This window comes from Punica granatum, chromosome 3 (assembly GCF_007655135.1).
Source record: "Punica granatum isolate Tunisia-2019 chromosome 3, ASM765513v2, whole genome shotgun sequence".
In the NCBI taxonomy this organism is placed as follows: domain Eukaryota; kingdom Viridiplantae; phylum Streptophyta; class Magnoliopsida; order Myrtales; family Lythraceae; genus Punica; species Punica granatum.
The window spans coordinates 317,942-338,541 of NC_045129.1; the positions used below are offsets into that span (position 1 = coordinate 317,942).

The window sequence follows — 20,600 nt, forward strand, 5'->3', positions numbered from 1 at the left end:
TCAAGAGCTTTGAGCTTTCAACAAACCAGGAAAGATGGAGAATCAGGAGATTCAGGAGTGCTCTTGCTTCTGCCGCTGCCACTGGGGCATTTTGTCAAACAGGTCCAGGGCAACCTCTGACAAGAAGCGAGCTTGACTTGGCTAGAGAGAAAAGGCGACAGCCAAGAGAAGGGTCTTCTTCTCCGACGTGAATCCTCTCTGTTATAAAGGAAGGACCCCAAGTTTACGTAATTCGGGACATTGGGTTTCCCTCTTCTTATCTCAAGTTAACCATTGCGACCCTGTAATTGCTGTAAGTCGCTTCTCCATATCTTCCCTATTCCATTCATTGCATATCACAGTTTTGGCTTAGTGGATTTGCTCGAATGTCTTTGCCTCCTTTAATCCATCCTACCCAGACTGCTAGATATTGGTTGAAACCGCAGATATTCATATTAGATTCCTGAAAGAGTAATTCGTACCTGCGAAGAGCTGCACGTTTACTAAGTTGTGACTCCCTTTTAGAATACCTAACATTTGTGCTAAAGTACTGTTCTGGCAGGTCCTTGATGGCGAGAGGGGCAGTGAGCATCGCCGACAGCTATTGCCTTTATATAAAGCGCATAGGAAGAAATTCTCAAGATATATGTCACCTTCAAGAAAGATTGCATGGTCTCACGTTTGAAGATCCCCACAAGTCATTATAAATGTTCTAAAGAAGTGCAATGTGCCGGTGCTTTGCCGGCCCTTCCTTATTGCATCTCTGCCCTTCGTTAAATTGGTTATTCCTTTCCTTCCGACACTTTTGGAATATTATCTTATCTGCCTGTCAGTTTTATGGATCTGACCATCTGATGACTCTTCGCTCGGGGATACTTGCATGTGCCATTCACGTTTTCTGTTGATCTTAGTTTAGCAATAAATATCTGTGTTAGTTGCACTCTGTTCAGTTCGCTGGATCGGTACTAGCCCGAATCTGTAGCATGTGTAAAATGAACAACGGGTGTACGAGGACTTAAAATATATTTTCTTGCAGATTTGAAATGCAACTGGAAAGTAGTATCTCTTCTCTGTCATGAGCTACCTATGAAAAAGAAACCGAAGAAAAAGGATATGAGGAAGCACTCTGAAATGCAACGTCATTCTACTTGATTAAACTTGCATATCACAAGTTCATTGAAAAGCTTGTCTTTTGTTTGTAGTGAATTTCACAATTGCAAGAGGTGTTAAGGTGGGTGTAAACAAGTTGTGCAATCCACTTCTTTTGCCACAGGTTTACTTTTTGAATTTGTATTATCTGTGAGTACCTGAATAAGATTTTCATGGTGCAGTGCATGATAATGATACTACCCTGCTGATGACAGTAGTTGTACTTACATATCAGTAAAATTGTTGTTTAGCCACGAAAAAAGATGCACCAGTGAACCTGTTACTGACAAGGAGGAGTTTTCAGGTCATTCAAGTTGAAGGCCATGGAGCAGATGATGTTGTGGCTACTCTTGTTGATCAAGTTCTGCAAAAAGGATACCGAGTGGTTATTGCATCTCCTGATAAAGACTTCAAGCAGCTGATTTCCGGAGATGTCCAGATTGTGATGCCTGTGCCTGAGTTAGGAAGGTGGTCCTTCTACACACTAAAACACTGCATTGCTCAATACAATTGTGACCCGTGTTCGGAATTAAGCCTCAGTAAGTATTTGCAGCATGTTTCCTTATCAGGATAGTAGTCTCATGAACTATTGTATTTTACTATTTTCTCTGAAGTTGATAATGTCATTATTGTCCTCAGACTAGACCTGTCTCTTTCTTATAAAATATGACTAATTCTGATAGGATGCATCTTGGGTGATGATGTTGATGGCGTTCCCGGGCTTCAACATTTGGCTCCTGCCTTTGGTCGTAAAACTGCCATAAAGCTCTTGAAAAAGCATGGTTCACTCGAGAATCTACTGAATGCAGCGGCAGTCCGTACTGTGGGGAAACAATATGCACAAGATGCACTTAAGAAGCATGCTGATTACCTACGTAGGAATTACGAAGTTCTTGCACTTAAAAAGGTAATGTCTTTACTCCTTGCCTCTCTTGGCTTTTCAAGCATATATCATACTCCTCAGTGTTGCCGGGGATGTGAATGTTGTTCTTCAAGAAGAATTATTGGTGGAGGGGAATAGTTGCAATGATTCAGTGGCTTGGTCTGACTTCTTCAAGTAGCTGCAAGACATTGAGAAGATCTCTCACCAAAGTACACCTTATTCTTCTAGTAGTTCGACCTCAAAAAGTGAGCTCCTATGTTTTATTCAAAGTAATGACAAATTTGGATGGCAGCAGCTTAATAATATACTCCAGTCACCCTCGCTTCTTCCCCCACCCCCCCACCCCCCCCCCCCCCCCCCCCCCCCCCCCCCCCCCCCTCTTTCCTGAGATGCGAGGACATTCAAGACATAGTGATAGGGTGACTGAGTTTGGTAATTCACGTTGCTGACTCAACGTCAAGAGAGAGCTATTCAGTCTCACCTCTTGATTGTATGCTTTTGCCCGACACGGTCGGGATGTATATGTTCGATCAAAGGTATGACTTTGTTGTCATCTACTCTTATCCTCAGTTTGCAATTACTTTAACCGTCTTTTCTCCCCATAGACGTGATTTTGTTATGAACTGCGCAGGGGAGCTTGATAGGCGACCTCTAGTTTGGGCGAGCATCAATTTTTATGCCAAGATATTGTGAAGAATACCCATTGATTATACATGGGCAATTTTTCTTGGTTAGCATGTTAACATAAGATTGATTACATACACGTAGAACTTCTCTCTTTTTTCTTTTTTCCTGGAATCGACTCTTCTTCTATAGTTCTTCTACTCCCTCTGGAATATAGATAAAGACGACAGAACTTATTGAAACAGAAAATTACCATGATGTTATTGAAAGCTACAAATTGCTGACAAACAAGAACCATATCGGTATACAGGATTCACCAGTATATTTAGTTGAGATGGGAATTGGTCGTGGTTTGGATTTGAAATCAAGAAAAAAAAGAATTCGCAACAGATGCAAAAACATCTCTTGGGCAGGCTTGGACGCATCGAGCTGGTAGTGTAATGTTTGAAAATAAGAATCAATTTTTACCATTAGACATAATCAATGCATACCAATCCAATTAAGAAAAAAGCCCCCTCTGAGAGCCATTTATTCCAACATTCGTTCAATGTCCACGAAACCAAAAAAAGAAAAAAAACATGGAAGATCATCTTTGTTAAATTGGAATGGCATCTTCTTTTCTCTCCTCCTTTTCCAATGGTGCAGATAAAAAAATGCTAACAGGGTCGCACTCTGTAGTGCCAGGCCTGAACATCGCCTCAGCTGACGAGCACTGGTAGGTTGTGTGGTCCGACCCCTTAAACCTCGTGATCATCTGTATATACAAAATCTTGAGTACATATCACAAGTAATATACTTTCCTATTCAAACAGTGATCAATTTTCCATTCGCTTTTGCTTCCAAACACCCAAAGAATTGCATTGCGTCCCTCCCACTTCATAAGTTTCCACATAAAATTTATGGCATCCTGTTCATGTATCTCATTAAGAAACGTGATGCCGGAAAAGTTACCGCTTGATTGGAGGGGCAGGCAGGTCCTTCCTTAACTTTCTTGCTAAGAGAACTCGGAGAGCTGACCCAACCATAGGCCAAGTCACAAGAAGAGCAACATGAGCAAGCAGCCAAATTGGTCTTCTTGACTGTCCCAAGATCAGATCTAGACATCTCCTGAAGGGTGAAACCACATGACCTGCCTCAGATCCTTGCTCCGATCGCAGAATTGCTGCTGGTTTTCTTTCCTTAGGAGCATCAGTCCCATTACCACTTTCAGATGGAGGGTCTAGGGAGTCGGTTGAAATTTCTGCTGAGCCATCACAAGGTTGATCACTTTCACTGACCATTGGGGCTACCATCCCAGCCGAAACATTGACGTATGGGCCCTGATCAATCAAGGACTCGAATGCTGTATGTGGGCCAGGAGATTTTTGCACCTGGAGATACAAGGGGAGAAAAGAATTATGAGTTCATCATCACCAAATGCGACTTGCAATCTTCATATGCAAAACCCGGGGTAGAAATATACCTCAACAGCCTTCTTCTGCAGATGCAAATACCGGCTCGTTTCAAGATTATCTAGAAATTCGTCAGAAGCTCTCACCCACCTGCAAAGAATTAATGATAGGTGAATCCAATTCTGGATGTTCTGAATCATAAGTAAATAACTCATTACTTCCTGTAATCGTCACTAAAGCAACACACCAAAGTGAAGATCCCGCCAGTCCTTCAAAAAATGCAAGATGTCCTCCATGCTTCGTAGTAGCCAATACAACGTTGCTATTTAGCCTAATCAAATGTTATTAAGTATGAGGCAAAGCTCTTCATGTATCGGGAAAAAAAATAAAAAAAGGGATTACTTTTTATTAGAGAAAGGACAATTCCACCTGCACTCGTCCCAAGGAATTGCTTCCCTAGAGCAGACAGGGTCATCCAAGGCACTGATACAGAGCAGAGGCACTGAGACATTCCCGATATAGTTCGCACTGCTACAACGCCTATAGTACGTATCAACAGTCTTGACATAATAAGAAAGAATTATTAAATTATAAGTGTGTTTTAACTTACAAGGAATGGGGAACAAAGACGAAGATGACAGCGAAAAAAACTTGATACCTCAAATTGTCCAACTCGGCAGGTTGCATGGTGATCAAAATCTCGAATGGAACGTGACTGTTGGTATAATGAAGCAAAAACTATTAGATGATATCATGACAATGCATGCATAGCGAAATAGGGAATAACGAGGTGAATAACATTTTGTTTTGTCTCCTATAGAGCCAAAGTTGCATTGTTTAGAATTTTAGCAGAGGGAAAAATAAAATAAAAAAGTCGACTAATTATTATTTCTTTTTTTGTTCTTTTCTTTTTTTTTTTTGGGGGGGGGGGGTGCCGCTTTTCCTTGTCTAATATATATAATCTATAGAGCTGTATCCTAGCATCATAAGTCTAGATTTTGCATTATTGATTGATCTTTGCTTGAGGTGCTTTCATGATAATAGCCAAAGCAACACATGAAATGAAATGAATCTCAAGAGGCAGCCCACCCTCTTTACTCCCTCCCAATTTGCAAGGCGAGATAATCGTGTTTCATGTCTGCGATGACGATTTTGCTCATGTCAGAGGGAGATCATGCATGGCTCAAATCAGCATAACAAGTTTCTTGAAAACAAAAGGAAGTCAAGGACAAAGAGCATACAGAAATGCATATCTTTGGAGGCCGCTCGCAATAGCTCTATCATAAAATTTCTGCACAAGTTTTCGGCCTATAAATCTATCGCCAATCTGCAGAGAGGCAAACAACGATAAGGATTGGTGATGCTAAAAAATGCATATTGTCATGTATCTGAAACTTTGTGCAATTATATGCTCGAGAAGAACAATGCGTACACTCCTCAAAATCAGACTCATCAATAAACAGGAATTTAGTCATGAATGAGGATTTTTTTATTTTTATTTTTTTATTATCGTTAACACTGCAGTAGATGAAACCTAATCTCTAACACTGTAAGACACCATAATCGTGCAGCTTACCAGAAGGTCCCATGGGGAGCAAACAGCAACAGCACCTGCAACAGGAACATTTTCCCCATCCTCCCCCAGATATTTTACCTGAAATTAATACAACAGTTAAAAGTCTTTGTCAAAATTTTCCATTTTCTAATACATAATAATACAGCTGATAAAAACCAATGGACCTCAATTCAACAGCCAGATGAAGCATATTATGAGTAGAATGGGTGAACGGATGGATGGAATGGAACTAATTAGGATGCTACATTAAATATGTTGCTGGTCGACCATCAAAGGAACAGAACCGAACAACTAACTTGTCGATGGAGACTTGTGACACTCAGTTTGAAAGTTGATAAGGAGGATATCAAACAAGAGTGTACATAATTAAAATTTTCATACTAGGATGTTAGCACCAACGCTAGTTCCCACAATATAAAGAGGAGCCATAGGATACTCTCGAGATAGGTGATTCACGACTGCCCGTACGTCCTCCGTCCATCCAGCATTATAAAAGCAATCAGTCTGCCACCAGAAACGTTTCAGTCTGATAAAGTAGCACGTCGTTTTTTTAAAAAAAAATTTAAAAAAAAGGAAAAAAAAAATCCATGCCTGATAAGCAATAACTCACAGTAACTGAAATACCACCCTGTCCTCGATGGTTGCTAACAACAACATTCCATCGACGTTTTTTTGCCATGTGGAAGACAAGGTGCTTTATGTACTGCGAAGACAGCAAGTATAATAGATTCACATTGTGTACTTTCATAGAAAATACTTGTTTACTACGAGGGGGAAAAAAAAGAAAATGTCTAGGGTGCACCAACAGTACTCAAATAGTCTCAAAGAATCTCAGATTTGTCATTTTTATTTTATTTTTATATATTTCTATATTCAAAGTGCTTTATCAGATGCTTGAGGAACTTACAGCAGCAGAAGACTCGCTCATCAAGCCAGGAATTACCACCACGATGGGAGTTGAGCCTTCTTTGGAAATGGGATCATTAACTGTGTTCCCATGACCTAAATCGGTGGGAGGGTGGTTAGGGTTATATCTCAATCACCAGTGATTCAATGAAAATTTTCAATCGAACTAGGAAATAACTAATGTGGTACTGGACACTTATATATCTGAAAAAAGAAAAGAAAAGAAAAGGCGGTACAGAGGAAAATGAAGTTTCCTGGCAAGAAAATCAATGGTAAGTAAGGAGGCCTTACCATATGAACTTGCTAACCAATCTAAAGCAATGTTGCCACCATCAGAAGCAGCAAATATTTCCCTACGAGAGAGCAACGAGTATTTGTTAAGACCAGAATATATATTTTCTGCAGAGTATGTGTATGTACCCACACATATACATGGAGATGATAGAGCTACAATGGCGGCGGGCAATAAACGAAGTTTCTGAAAGCACGTATGAATGGACTTGTGAAAGAAGGTTAGCTGGAGAATCCTATTTCATTACTTCTCCTTCTTTCATGAAGGACCAACCATAAAGGCAGTACATACCTTACCGGCCTTGAGATGCCATAATCAAACTGAGTTGAAGGTAACTTTTGAAGAAAGAAAACAAGGGATATATATATATATATATATATATATATGGATAGATAAAGATAGATAGATATGATATCATAATTCCCAACCCCCACAAAAAATAAATAAAAAAAACTAATTGGTAAGAATTACGATTTGTTTGGTTTCACAAATAAATTTTAACTCTACTTCACTTATCTTCAATTTAACATTACAATCACTTATCTTCAATTCAACAACACAATCGTTACTTTCCCTCAACTATTCATTATATTTTTACATTTTTTTCTCATAATTCAACAACACAATCATTATAATCTAATTAAAATAAAAATTCAACTCTATTTAACTCTAACAACCAAGCGCAACATAAGACTGCAGGAATGCAGATGGGATTAGAAAATGAAAAGAACCAAACCTTGTGTAGCTGACCATGGGAGGCTTCCCAAAATAATTCAAGAAAGCAGTCTGAACATGGGGGCTAGAGAGCCACGGCGTCGCCAAGTACCTGCACATTCATCGCAACAATTCGCATCGGATAATCCCCCGATCCAATCGAAAATGCATCAAAATCACACCCGCAACTCAATGAACACCACCAGAGATGAGACGAGAGGAGAGGAGAGGAGAGGAAGAAGAAGAAAAGAAAAAGGTAGGACACAGGGCAGTGATTTTATTAGCGAGCAGAACAGAGCAATGCAAACATCTATTCAATTCAAATTCAATTCATGATGGATCATTGATGCACCCATCCACCCACCCACCTGCCGTGTAGCAGGGAACAGTTGGAGACGACATCTTGGTAGAGCTTTGAGAGGGGATTGTAAGTGAGCCTGACGGAGCAGCCCCTGAGCCCCGTGAATAAGACATCCTCGATGAAATGGAACTCCAGGAAAGCGTAGACGAAGACGGCGACAACAATACAAAGAGCGTACAAGTAGTGAGAGGCTGGGATGAGGGAAAGAGCAGTGAGAAGGAGACTGTAGGCGCCGCCGCTGCCGCTGCCGTTGCCGTAGCAGATCCCCATCCCCATTCCCTCCGGGGAGCTTAAGGATTCCATGGAATGGAAAAATGGAAAGTACTGTACTGTAGTGTAATGTTTGGTTGATGATTTTCGGATCTCAAGCTGGGAACTTGAGGGGGAGAAAGGCGAGGAAATCTATGAAACCAGGAAGGAAACAAAAGGGACAGAGTCAGACGGGGCGGGGCAGGGCATGGCAACCGTCCGGGTGCCGGGCAGGGCATGGCATTGGCGTGGCAGGAAGGAAGTAAACGAACCGACACTGACAGATTCCTTGTCTGATTTTTTTGATTGGAAGCTTATACGGTCCCCGGACGGCAGTGCTGTCCGGGGAGAGGAGGAAAAAAATAAAAATAAATAAATAAATATATAAATATATATATATATATGGTGTTGCCACGTCTACGCATATGTCATCAAGACTCCTTTCCTATCCTATTCTAATCCAACCCTACTACTTAGTATTATATATATATATATATATATATAGTATGGAAGCACTGAATGTTTGGGCCATTTTTACTCTGATAAAATAAAATGCAGTGGATCGATCAGGATCAGGATTCGTACTGAACTTTGTTCCAGCACAGCAACTGACTCGGTTAGTGCGTGAATGAATGAAGAAGGAGAACAGATCATGTAAAAAAAATCATTGAAAATTGCCAGCAAATAAATTCTTGATAGAAAGGCGAGGCACAAAGCTTGTGGCCCAACTACAACTCAATCAAAAATACGACCATTATTAAAGAGAGCACCGCAGCAGCTGCCAACACAACAACATTCTCCGACTCTGCAGGACCATGAAATATCCATGTAAAAAGATATTGCAAGTTACCAAATAGGGTTATTTTTCTTCTGTTGACTTTCATTTTCCATTTCATTGTTAAAAGCACGGATTGGCGCGAAAATCTACAGAAATCTGCTGAAATTAAGTGCTGGTGAGAGTAATAGAAATCTACAGAAGCTGCAATCGAGTTAGGTTTTAAGGTGCGATAGCAATGCTCTTCCAGGATTCAATTTTGTCCTAGAAATTAGGAATTATGGGCGAAAGAGCGATAGTGGCATTTGTCAATCGCAATGCTCTTCTCTTCTCTCCCTGCTCTTTGATGTCGGGATTTAGGGATTAGGGTTTTTGATTGAACAAAATTTGAGAATTAGGGGAGAGAGAGCAACGGTGCCGTTTCTGATGGTATTAGTATGGCAAAAAACGACGTCGTCCGATGAGGGTGTACGGAAGATCGAGTAACGGTGTTGTTTTGCTTGAGCTACATGGGGGATTATAAAATATTATATTCTTAACACCGTGAGTGCCATGTCGATTTTCCGTCTAGGCATTTAATGCCGGGACCAAACTGAGAGACGGATTGAAAATTAGTGGACTAAATCGATGCAAATTATAATTTGAGGATTAAAGTGATGGCATCGAAAAAATTCGGGGACTACAGTAATAGTGGCCTCTATAAAATAAGAATAAAAAATAAATGACCCAGTGAACGATGTTTTCAAGTTTTGGAGATTGATCATCGATCCATCAGTCCAAATTCTTCTTCTTCCATCGTCCGTCTGTCGATTAAAGGATTATTAATTAGAGACGTTGTCAGTGTCCACCTGCAAGCATGACCCCCGCCGGAGCAGCATGTTTGGGTGGTTTAGGAAGCAAGAAGAGAGCCATCAAAGCACTGATAAGCGCCCCGATCCCACCCATGACAAAGGCCGGCAGGTTCCCTCCTCCAAACATCTGATCGAGCTTCCCGCTTACCAACGACACGAACATCTGTATGTGTTCCATCAAAGACGACATATGTAAATATCGTAACGTCGTTGAAATTGTTAATTAAACAGTATATATATATAGATATATAGCTAGGCTAGGCCTTCGTCAATAAAATTATTAAAAAATCTTAAAAATATATATATAAAGGTGTTATATATATATATATATATTGTTAATTAAAATACTATTTATATTTGCCGATGCACGGGAGGGAGGGAGGGAGGGAGCTAGCTAGCTAGCTAGCTAGCTAGCCAGCGGCAGCTTTCATGGTAATCTTCTTATCATAATTCATTTAATTTAATTATATTTACCTGTGGGATGACGATGGTTAAGTTGAGAAGACCCAGGGAAAGCCCTACAACACAATCAGAAAATTGTTATCAATTTCTAACTAACTGTTTCAGATGAACGTACGGTTGTATTAATTAATTAATCATTGATTCAATATGTTGATATTGTTAAATATTTATCCTATTTATATAACTTATATGATTAATTAATTTGTTAGAAATGCATATATATATATATATATATATATATACACACATAAAATATGAATAATAATTTCCCACACTAGCAGGAAAAAAAATATATTAATATGTTATATGTATTTATAGCTAGCTAACTAGCATAGGGTTTGTCACCTTGTCCTGCACCAGAGCTGCTCGAGTACATTGATGCCAAAGCGAACGGAATGCTATAGTTAACCTGCACACGAGTACGGCAGATATTTATGCACGCATACTAATCAACTGGCTAGCTCATTATGAGCACAACAGAAATACATATGTCACGATTGAATTGTGGTTCTCTCTGTTGCTTTATTAGTTATTAGGTTCATACCGGACGACTTCAATTATGATGCCAAATGTATTTTATATTCATCCCATATGAACTGTATGGTGCAGTTGATATTCATATGTAAAATAGATCGATATTGGTAAGCCATTAATTAATTAATTAATTAAATTAATTCGATAATTGCGCAACTAGCTAACACATGCACTCTCAATCGAAAAAATGAAATATATAAGTTAAAAAGCAGGAACGAGACAACGCGTGCATGCATGCATGCATATGTACAATAATATATATGTACTTACCGCTAATGGAATGCCCATGACGGAGAAGATGGCGAGGGTATAATCCTTAATTTTCTTTGGGGGAGGTACCAGTCCGTAGCTGCGATGGAACCGCTTGGCCTCGTGTGTCACCGGAATCGTCATCCCGAGGCAGACTGTGAGGAGCAGATTCACCAACCCCCACCACTTCCTCTCGCTGATCACGTTGTGATGGTGCATCTGCTCCCCGAGCAAGGCCGCCACGGCTAGCACCACCGATTGGAGGAGCAGGCCCAGGGACCCGGTCCGGACACCAGCTGCATACAAGTTCTTCTCCTGCGCCGTTCCCTGGGGCTTCCCACCGTAGATCTCGAGCCCCACCCAGTCGGTGTTGTACTGGACGAAGGGGAACCACCCGATCCAGTTGAGCGCCGTGACCCCGTACAGGATCCAGATGGGCCTGGTGAGGTGATTGAATTCCCCTTTGAACTGCGAGAAGAAAGCACCGAGGCCGGACTTCTTCTTCTCTAACACCAGCGGCACGTCGCGCACCAGGGTGAGGGCAGATGCGATTATCACAGCCAGGAGCACTATGTCCACGAGGAAGAGGGTCTTGAGGTTGGCGCAGTAGACATCGCAGGCCGCGGTTTTCGTGAAGGGCAGGAAGCGGTGGAGGCCCGAGACGGTGCCCAAACCGTACCCGGCCACGTTGCCGACGGCCATGAAGAAGGCGAAGAAGATGTTGGCGAAGGCGATCCTCTTGTGGTCCCCGGCGGAGAGGTCGGCCAGGAAGGCCCTGCACGGCCCCTGGAGCATGTTGTTGGCGACGTCCAGCACCCAGAAACCCACCACGAAGATTCCGACGGCGAAGGGCTTCATGGGGCGGTCGAGCCTGTCGCCAAACCGGTGGCCGAGGTCTGCCGCGAAGCCGATGAGGAAGACTGCGACGCCCACGCAGATGGCCCCGGCAAGGATGAAGGGCCTGCGGCGGCCAAAGCTCGAGGTGCAGTGGTCACTGAGGTAGCCGGCAATGGGCTGGACGACGAGGCCAGAGATGGGGCCACAGAGCCAGATGAAGGAGGCCCACATGTGGGGCACCCCAAGCTGCTGGACGTAGGGGGTGAGAAGGGAGAGCTGGAGGGCCCAGCCGAACTGGACCCCGGCGGCGATGGATGCCACCACGATGAGCTTCCAGAGAGGGCTGGGTCGGACTTTCTCGGCAGTGACTGCATCAATTCCGTTCTCCATTTCCATGATTAATTGGGGTTGGTTGGGGCCGTGGGTGGGGCAGCTGATCGATCGAGATAATTGGCTTCTTCTGTGCTTATATTTGTATATGCAAAGTGGGAGCTGATGAGCTGTTGTTGTACGTACTCCCTAGTGTAAACGACGACGACGACGAAAAAGGACCGACTGATGATCTCTTTTTCCCCTTTCCTAATTAATTTAATATCCTTCCAGCTTCTAGCATAGACCAAAACATTTAAGATCATAATGGAAATTAAATTAAATAATGATGACTGATGAGGCAGGCAGGCAAAAGTTAAAGAGATCACAGACACAGAGAGACGTACACACCATACGTACCTACAGATCAGAGGATAGCTAGGAGGAATTGAGAAGAAGAAGTAAAGAAGACCTAGCAAGAGCAAGAGAAATATTTGAGGGAAGCGAGAGAAACAGATGATGCAAATGCAATATTAACTGCTTATTAGGAACATTAGGATATATATTATAGAGAGAGTGAGTGAGTGAGTGAGTGAGTGAGTGAGAGAGGCAAACAAATACTATAACTGACTCTCAGATAAATGTGAAGATATTGCCTTTTGAATCGCGGAGGAACAAGAATTTACTCTGATTTGTTCAGTTCAGTGGATTATGAATGATTCTTTCTTTTCATAAATCTTTTTGGCCCCCCCTTCTTTTTTATTATTTAATTAATTAATATAATTTAGCTAGCTGCATTATATAATTCATGAGGGAAAAAATAAATAAAACGTTACCATCTAACATTTTAATTAATTTAGTGATTCAATTAACTATTCATTGAAAAAACTATGTACAACAAAATCAGAGAGCGTTTGGTATGAGGTAATTCACATGGATTATGAGAATCTGATTTTAAATAGGCCCACATATTATCATATCTGGTTGAAACATATTACTGATAATCTAAATGCCTGAAATAATCCACTTTCTTACTCAACTAGTATGCCCGAGGTGATCCACTAACCTACTCAACTAGCAATGTGCTCTTGCAACAAGGGTTACGACTATCTAGATTACCAATAATGTGCAGCATTACTAGTCCATACCAAAACTAAGTTTTTTTTATTAACAAGTAATGCCCGTGAATCTAGTATAATGAAATAGAAATCATAATGGGTATTGAATCTAAAACTTTTCGATTGTCATCGAGGGCTGCACCACTGCGTTACACTCCATTTGTATAGATACATTTTAAGTGGAAATTTATCTCAGTATGAATCTAAATTACTAATAATTTCAATTAGTAATGCATCAGACGCTACCTTATAGTTCAAAAATGCACTTATCAAAAATGCATCAAATGCTATCAACGTGAGTTGGTTCAAGTAGTTTGGCGCTTATCTCGCTTAAACAATGTCTCGAGTTCGAGTTATTGTGAATATAGAAAATCTAAGCTGAGAGAACTTTACCCCTTAGTGGGTTGAACAATCTCAACTGAATTAGTCGGGGCCCAACTAGGCAAAATTAATAATTGAAAATATTAATTTTATAAGAAAATTAGCGTTTCAAAATGTAAGTAATTACAACTAAAATGATGCATGGATTTATGAAAACGAAACCGTGCAAACGTACGGGGACAAAAAGACTAGTATTTTGGTGTATGTGATTAATTTTAGGATTTTAGTTTTTTCAAATCAATACCCATGATTTAAAAAAAAAATAAGAAAATAAAAAAGAGATTGGGTTCTAAAATCACTTTCCAACAATTTTTGAAGTCTGATTAAATAGAAAACCTATAACGTATTACTCTTTTAATTTGGGATATATATATCTTAAAATAAAAGATATTTGCTTAGATTATTAATTTGTCTATTAGATGTTCAATCGAAGAGAAATAAGATGACAGTAAATCTGCATATGTTTGAAAATAACAATAACCTTCAAAATGAAAATTTATAAACCCGGATATGAATAAAAAATCAACATATAGGACTTGAAACTAATTACTGCACGTCAAGTTCATCATCATGTATTAAACGAGCAATATTGTCTAAAGAAAGGACAAAAAAAAGTCAGATAATATATATATATATATATGATTATTATTATACTATTGAATTATTAGAATTGCAAATTCCCTGGCATTCGATTCGAAATCTGCCAAAAGATTGAAGTCAAATCTATTTAGTTAATATAAATTAAATCAACTTTCAAAAGCAAAAATATATGATAAGATATTGCATGCTGCGTCACAATAAGATATATCCTAGCTAGCTAGCAATCCCAACAAGAAGATTCTGTAGCAAACAAGCAATCCCCAGGCTAAACAATATATAAACCGAGCGATAAGATAATCCGATCGGGAGAATTATATATATTTATGTAGCTACTAGTATAGTGAAGAAGTAATGCAGGGGATGGATGGATGCAGTGCTTGCCTTTTCTTGGTCGATCACTTTTGGCCCCCTTCCATATGCGGTCACAACACTTGACCGCAGTTGATCGACAGGGAAACCGATCGACCTAATTACTCACCTGATCAATTTAGAGCTAGCAGTATTTGCTTTGGATGGTGTTAATGGATATATATATATAGAGATCGAGACAGAGAGAGAGTATCGGGTTTGGTGGGGAGGTACGTAAACGTAGCTCGTCCGTTGATAATAACTAATAACAGTAAATGGATATATCCGAGACACAGAGAGAGAGAGAGAGAGATCGGGTTTGGTGGGGAGCTGCGTAAGCGTAGCTCGTCCGTTGATAATAATTAATGACAGTAAATGAATATATCCGAGCTCTATCCATTTGTTGGATTCCCGTACGATTTTGCTATAAATAGCTAAGAAATAGAATTGGTTAGGGTCGAGTAGTTTTTCTAGTACGTATTTCTAAGTAACAGACCGACGAGATAGCGAGAGAGAGAGAGCTGATCCCCCGGGTGGTCAATTTGCCACATGCTATTAATTAATTAATTTTTAAAATTAATTCATTCAATGAACCGTGCAATAGGCCAGAATCTTAATTATGGGTGAGGAAAAAATTTGGGGGAACCCCAGAAAAACGGATCCTTTATCTATTTACAGTAGTAAAATTTTACTGCATTCGAATGTGCATGCAATGCATGCGTGCAAGGGGTAAATCCATGCATATATCCCGACCCTTACGATCACCGATATAATATATATACATATGATAATTAATCTACATATGTATATGTATGAACGTACGTGTGCGGATGGGGATCTGGCACTTCGAGAGGAAAGGAAAGGGGGGACGCGTGATAAAGCACGGGAAGGGAATTGTCACTATCTTTTCTAGATTTGAAAATCTAGGGCCGATAAGTTGTCCGAGTTTAAGGAATATAATTATACCTCCTAGGTCAGTTGAGGTCATGTTCTTACATAAACAAAATTTTGGATTCGAGGGTCCTGTTACAACCGAGTTTCCTTGATCGCCCAAGAATTGATATCACGTCTACAGGTTGCCGTCTTTTAATTTGTTTATTGAGTAATTAATGCTGCGTTTGATTTGTTAGTGTGATTTTAGAATCATGATTTTGATTTTAACTCAACACACTACACAACAAAAATATACGTTTTTCAAGTCAAATTTATAATCTCATCTCATTTGTCATTTTCCATAATCAAAATCAAAGTTACTTTTAACTCTGAAATCAAACGCACCCTAAGAGTTCCACACATCTCACACAATTTGACTCCAAAAAAAGAAAAACGGAAGAATTAGGCCTCGTGGGCGATTTCAAATTACAAGAGAGATGGCTTAAATGCATAATGAGCCTAGCTCATTACTCTCAGACGTATATGAGATTACTAATGATTAGTTCTAATCTGATTAACAAATGCAAATATAAGTAGGCCTAAACATCATAAAAGAGACTAAGCATGCATCTTTCGATTCTTCCATGACATGGCATATTCGATCCAATTAAATGTGGGGCTAGACTATGTGCTTCTTAACTTCCCGGTTTTATTCTTGAATCGAGTGAATTATTCTAAGTCTAACCAGTTTAATTTTCATGGGCCACCGCCCTCATGATCGAAATAATCCACTTAACTCGATTCTCGTGTCTCTGGAGACCTCACATGCGTTAAGCTTGCGATTCTTACAATTCTGACCAAAATACAAAAAATGAATTTTCACTTGTTCTCACCTACCCGGCCCAATACATGAAGCGCTCCATCTTCTCCTTTATATCTCTTCCCAACCTAAATTGCTCGGAAACACATTAAGGAAAGGAAAATAATTCGAATCCCGAGATTAACGCACAAGGACCAATATAATCTCGTGTTCACCGTAGACTTGACACGACGTCGAAAAATCGGATTCAATTACTGAAATTGTGACAAGATGGGTTTTGATCGAGGATAAATCGTTTAAGTCCAATTTTTGTTTTTGTAAATGGAAAGGGAGGCTCGGGCCGGCCAATGGGCCCAACGGGCTGAACCAAGCCCAAATTGGTTGTTGAGCCACCAGAGCAAGCCTGGCCCGACCCAAGTGACCCAATTGGGTCCCAAGGGTCCAGTCGGGTCCGTGGCAGCTAGAAAGCCGCTATCCCAAGTCCGATTGTGCTCAAATTTTCAGGTTTTCCCCCGATTCACGTCAAGTCACAAAAATACATATCCTAAACGGTTCGGGCCCAAATTTGTGGCAAATTAAAATCTGATTTTTAAGTCGGATTTATATGATTAATCGTGTTCGTGTGAGGTTTTAATTGAAAATGGCAATGAACACTTCAAAACACACAAACATGTTCACAAACCATCACATCGACATTTTAATTTACTGATTTTATGTCCAAGTGATCGAATATTAATCATTTTTAATCGATTTATTCCATTAAGGCCGAATATACATGAAATCCAATTCACATCAATCCATTCTCATTTCAAACAAACCATTTTAAGTCTGATCCTTTAAATAGCCAATTCGTGTTCGGGTCGGTTTGTTTTCATTGCAAGTCCCGGTTTTAACAAAAGTCGAATTTAATTATTAAACCGATTCGTGCTAGTTTCGACCAAAACACTCATTCACGAACATCAAACACCCATGGAAAAGACCTAAACATGCCACTAAGGTTCAAGGAATTATACCTCTCCCGAGCTAGTGTCGAGGGGAGCCATGTAAGCCTCGAGCCACCCACGAACCGAACCCCAAACAAACCACCCGGGATCACCACAGCCTCGGAAAGGTGGCAGCAGCAGATACCGCAGCATATGAGGGGGTAGCTCAGCCACAAGGATCAGGTCAGCAACGGGCTCAGAAGCTCGGAGGAAGAGCGAGCAGCAGCGCAACAGCTTCAGGAGATTGAGGTAAGAAGCGAGAAAAGCAACTCAGTAGTCGATGGGGGCGTGAGGCAGCAACAATAACAAAGGGCACGAGGAGAGGCTCGAGGCAGGGCAGTAACTTTCAGGGGAGAGGGACAAGGAGAGCAGCGGCAAGGAGGGAAGTTGACCTGCAATGAATCACAGCTCAGCTCGGGGATGGGCACGGCAACAGCGGCGAGGAGAGGGAGACAGCAACAGCACTGGCTAAAGGGAACAGAAGATAGGAAGGAGTGGAAGGAGCTGGTGGCAATCACGGGTGAAGGTGAGGGAGGTGAACTGATGGTTGATGAAGGAAAAGAGAAAGATGGTGCTGGTAATGAGGATGGGAGAAGAAGAGGCAGGTGCCGAGAGAAAAAGGAAGGGAGGGAAGTCTGGTGATGGCCGAGAGAGGAAGGAGAGGACAGTGAGAGTAGGATGGTGATGAGAGGAAGGGAACTGTCGTGACAGAGGAGGAAAAGGAAGGAAGCTGGAGGTTACGGTGATGGTGGGATGTCGATGGGCTGGTGTTGGTGTTGGTGGTCGGGAAGGAACAGAGAAGAGAGAGAAGGTGAGACCGAGAGAAGGAAGGAGACGGCAATGGATGAGAATGGTGATTGATGTAGAGGGTCGTGTGATGGTGGAGGCAGATGATGGTGATGAAGATGGAGACGATGGAGACGAGAATGAGGAGGATGCTGTTGTCTGCTACTTCTATTTTCAGCCAAGAGATAGCAGGAGAAACAGAGGGGAGAGAGAGACGGAAAGAGAAAGAGAGAAGAAAGGGCCAGTTGATGAGGAAGATCATGAGAGAGTCGTCTACCTCTGTCTGTCTGTGTTGCGTGAGGATGAAGAAAAAGCGGAGGAGGAGGATGGTGCTGGCGATGGTACTGCAGGCGAGGGAGGGGAAGAGTGAGACAGAGCAAGTTGACGGAGAGAAGAAGGAAAAGAAGAGGAAAAGAAAAGGAAAAGAAGGAGATCGGGCGACGATGATGAAGGCAGATGATAGGGTTGGCAGGGTGGCGCCGAGATTTATGGTGGGCGGTGCAGGGGAGTTGCAGAGGAAGAAGAAGAAAAGAGAAGAAAAGAAAAGAAGAAGAAAAGAGGAGAGGGAGACGCATGGGGGTCGGCCAATCCCTCTGCCATTTTCTTCTTCTTCTTATTTTTATTTGTTATTTTTTCATGGGTAAATTGCACCGGTAGTACAAAATGTTTTACAAATGTTTCATGATAGTCTAAAATTTTTTTTTCGTTACATGATGGTACAAAATATTTCAAAGTTATTTCATGATAGTACAAACCGTCAACTCGAGTTGACGCCGTTAACATTATGCTGACGTGGCGCGTCCTATGTGTCACTTTTGTTAAGTGGAACCAATCATAGTGCGCCATGTCATTTAAGACAAAATAAAATTTTAAAAAATCCAAAAAAATACAAAAAATAATTAAAAAATACAAAAAAGAGTAAAAAATTTGAAAAAAAAGAGTAAAAATTTTGAAAAAAAATAAAAAATTATTTTAAATTTTGAAAATTTTAAAATTATTTTTAAATAATTTTTAAATAATTTTTTTATTTTTAAAAATAATTTTATAAAAATTTAAAATTTAATAATAAAATTATTTAAAATTTAATATTAAAATTTACCCTTTTTAAAAATAAAAAATTATTTTAAAAATTTAAAAATTTAAAAATAATTAAATTTTTTAAAAATTTTAAAATTTTCAATATTTTAAAATATTTATTTATTCTAAATTTTTACTCTTTTTTTATATATATTTTTAAAAAAAAATTCAAAAAGTTAAATTTTTAAAAATAATTTTAAAATTTTCAAAAATTTAAAATATTTTTTATTTTTTTCAAAATTTTACTCTTTTTTTTGTATTTTTTAAATTATTTTTTGTATTTTTTTGGACTTTTTAAAATTTTATTTTGTCTTAAATGACGTAGCGCACTATAATTGGTTCCACGTAACAAAAGTGACACATAGGACGCGCCACGTCAGCAAAATGTTAACGGCGTCAGCTTGAGTTGACGGTTTGTACCATCATGAAACAACTTTGAAACATTTTGTACCATCATGTAACGAAAAAAACTTTTTGGACCATCATGAAAAATTTGTAAAACATTTTGGACCACCGGTGCAATTTACCCTTTTTTCATTTGCTCATACGGGCATTATTCGGTTGGAATTCGATTTGGCGGCAACGTTCAAATGTTTTGGAACGAATATTTTAAAATTGAAAAATCCCAAAAATAATCGTTTCCATGAAAATTTCAATTTGCATAAAGAGAGGTCGACTCTCGACAAGAATCAACATTGAGCTCTCAAAACACGTTGATCGTAACTTCTTGATTATTTCCGAGATTCTTACCTTAACGATTGGATATCCAAAAAATATTTCAAAACTAATAATATGTTCAGAAAAATTCGAAGATCAATATTAAGCAGAAAAAGTTTTTTTGGTCCTAAATATAGTTTTCGAATCTTGAAAAATTAAAATTGAAGCATAATCTTGAAAGTGTTCCGTAGAGCATTTTTTTTCTTTTTTTTTTGAAAATGAAAATTGAAGTTAATTAATGAAATTTCTGATTTTGAAGTCCGCGAATACATCAAGCAATAGTTGGAGAAGACTTTCCTTGATAAATGGGAAAAATGACCATTTCACCCTTCCTCGTCGTGGTCGCGTCGGATTGTTGATCCGCACTCCCATCGCGCTGTGACCCTTGCGCATGTACTTTTGGGCCAAAATGAGGTGTTCACAGCAAATTCCACAAAAGATCAGTTTGTATTAGAATTGTGAGTTTGAGCTCGTATATATTAATTTGGGTCGGGCCCCCATATGCTTTCTTTTTTTTCTTTTTTTTTTGTCAATTGGATCAGTACATACGAGGATCTCTAATGACAATCAATTAATAATGATAGTACAGTACGCAGATATCTGACCTTGTAATTAATTCCTTTCTTTGAGTATTTATGCTTTTATGCTCATCTTTCTTCCAATAACTAGTTTTTTGTCTGTGTGATGCACATGTTATTGGTTATAATAGTTATTTTTAGATGGATTTTTAAAAAATTTTGAAATCACAATTGAAAT

At 39.7% G+C, this 20,600-nt stretch overlaps 4 protein-coding genes across 8 annotated transcripts; 2 read left to right on the forward strand and 2 right to left on the reverse strand.

The window, feature by feature from the left end:
* Positions 1–1,159: 1,159 nt before the first annotated feature.
* Positions 1,160–2,968, forward strand: LOC116199995 (DNA polymerase I-like). The gene is made up of 3 exons (XM_031530627.1): positions 1,160–1,252; positions 1,433–1,667; positions 1,812–2,968. The coding sequence occupies exons 2-3, from the start codon at positions 1,574–1,576 to the stop codon at positions 2,147–2,149; spliced, it is 432 nt and encodes a 143-aa protein (XP_031386487.1). The 5' UTR covers positions 1,160–1,252; positions 1,433–1,573; the 3' UTR covers positions 2,150–2,968.
* Positions 2,969–3,134: 166 nt separating this feature from the next.
* Positions 3,135–8,462, reverse strand: LOC116199993 (embryogenesis-associated protein EMB8-like). 4 transcript variants are annotated; one of them, XM_031530622.1, is made up of 15 exons: positions 7,883–8,460; positions 7,537–7,626; positions 6,800–6,861; positions 6,510–6,604; positions 6,213–6,305; positions 5,984–6,106; positions 5,603–5,680; positions 5,268–5,353; positions 5,116–5,164; positions 4,685–4,741; positions 4,429–4,586; positions 4,274–4,357; positions 4,098–4,176; positions 3,587–4,005; positions 3,135–3,389 (listed from the first exon to the last, which is right to left on the reverse strand). In XM_031530622.1, the coding sequence occupies exons 1-15, from the start codon at positions 8,176–8,178 to the stop codon at positions 3,386–3,388; spliced, it is 1,773 nt and encodes a 590-aa protein (XP_031386482.1). In that variant the 5' UTR covers positions 8,179–8,460; the 3' UTR covers positions 3,135–3,385. The 4 variants fall into 4 exon arrangements, with proteins under 4 accessions (XP_031386482.1, XP_031386483.1, XP_031386484.1 ...); XM_031530623.1 differs by having other exon boundaries at positions 4,456–4,586; positions 7,883–8,458; XM_031530624.1 differs by lacking the exon at positions 5,116–5,164 and having other exon boundaries at positions 4,429–4,566; positions 7,883–8,462.
* Positions 8,463–9,509: 1,047 nt separating this feature from the next.
* LOC116198815 (sucrose transport protein SUC9-like) lies at positions 9,510–14,750 on the reverse strand. 2 transcript variants are annotated; one of them, XM_031529059.1, is made up of 6 exons: positions 14,622–14,750; positions 12,562–12,613; positions 11,017–12,438; positions 10,558–10,621; positions 10,225–10,268; positions 9,510–9,913 (listed from the first exon to the last, which is right to left on the reverse strand). In XM_031529059.1, exons 3-6 carry the CDS (start codon positions 12,226–12,228, stop codon positions 9,737–9,739), a joined length of 1,497 nt encoding a protein of 498 aa, XP_031384919.1. In that variant the 5' UTR covers positions 12,229–12,438; positions 12,562–12,613; positions 14,622–14,750; the 3' UTR covers positions 9,510–9,736. The 2 variants fall into 2 exon arrangements, with proteins under 2 accessions (XP_031384919.1, XP_031384920.1); XM_031529060.1 differs by having other exon boundaries at positions 11,017–12,435; positions 14,622–14,747.
* Positions 14,751–17,684: 2,934 nt separating this feature from the next.
* On the forward strand, positions 17,685–18,420 carry LOC116199358. Its single transcript, XM_031529681.1, has 2 exons — positions 17,685–17,869; positions 17,976–18,420. The coding sequence occupies exons 1-2, from the start codon at positions 17,685–17,687 to the stop codon at positions 18,418–18,420; spliced, it is 630 nt and encodes a 209-aa protein (XP_031385541.1).
* Positions 18,421–20,600: the final 2,180 nt, after the last annotated feature.